This window comes from Eurypyga helias, unplaced genomic scaffold (genome assembly GCF_000690775.1).
Source record: "Eurypyga helias isolate BGI_N326 unplaced genomic scaffold, ASM69077v1 C15529639, whole genome shotgun sequence".
Taxonomy (NCBI): domain Eukaryota; kingdom Metazoa; phylum Chordata; class Aves; order Eurypygiformes; family Eurypygidae; genus Eurypyga; species Eurypyga helias.
Genome location: NW_010284020.1, coordinates 1 through 918, shown reverse-complemented (window position 1 = coordinate 918; position 918 = coordinate 1). Strand labels below are relative to the sequence as shown.

General features: G+C 54.5%; 1 protein-coding gene across 1 annotated transcript; it reads right to left on the bottom strand.

The window, feature by feature from the left end:
• Window positions 1-286: 286 nt before the first annotated feature.
• On the bottom strand, window positions 287-908 carry RPS14 (ribosomal protein S14; the record flags this gene model as incomplete). The annotated part of the gene is made up of 2 exons (XM_010160016.1): window positions 757-908; window positions 287-448 (listed from the first exon to the last, which is right to left on the bottom strand). Coding segments are annotated over exons 1-2 (311 nt in total), but the record flags the coding sequence as incomplete, so codon positions are not given.
• Window positions 909-918: the final 10 nt, after the last annotated feature.

The following is a 918-nucleotide window of genomic DNA, read 5'->3' as shown; positions in this document are numbered from 1 at the left end:
ACTTGGCTGTCATTCCCAGGTAACACATCCCCAGGTTTGACAGCAGGGTAAGGAATGGCACAGCCTGGCTCCGGTCAACAGCACAAGTTCCAGACGCTCAGGGAGGGGGAAATCAGCCAGTCCCCACACAAAGTAACAGACACCGTCCAGGTCAAGCGCGAAGCCAACGCAGGGTGCATCTGCCTTACCCACTGAGGCACCGCTAAGACGGACACGGCGCCATCTAGCACGGTTCCAAGGCCGGACACACCCCCTGGGAATGCCGGGCCTGGCCCCTCCAACATACCTATTCCCACCGGTAGCACGCAGCTTGATGTGCAGGGCAGTGATGCCCAGTTCCTTGCACCTCTGGGCAACATCCTGGGCCGCCAGCATAGCAGCGTAGGGAGAAGACTCGTCTCTGTCCGCCTTCACCTTCATGCCACCAGTCACACGGCAGATGGTTTCCCTACGGAAGGGAAGGAAGACACTCAGAGCAAAGCCCTTCTTCTCTCCTCCCCACACAACAGTTTCTGGGTACAGACAGAGACAGGTAGTTTGAACGTTATGGGATGAATAAGCTGCCATCAGTACCTTGAGCACAATATTCATCAAGGGAGCACACCAAGCCATCCGGCCTATGTGCACGTACACACACCACCTGACAGCTCAGGAGAAGCTCAGGGGCTTTGGTGGATCCTCTCACCAAGTCTAATTTCTGTTTCCAAACCCAAAAAAGCTGGGAACGACAGGAGGCGACCAGCATTCAATACTCACTTGCCAGAGAGATCAGTCACATGGACGAAAGTGTCGTTGAAGGAAGCAAAGATATGGCAGACACCGAACACATTTTCTCCTTCAGCAACCTGAGGTCCCAAACTGATGACCTGTTCTTCCTTCTTCTCCTTGCCCTTACGAGGTGCCATTTCTGCACGACAA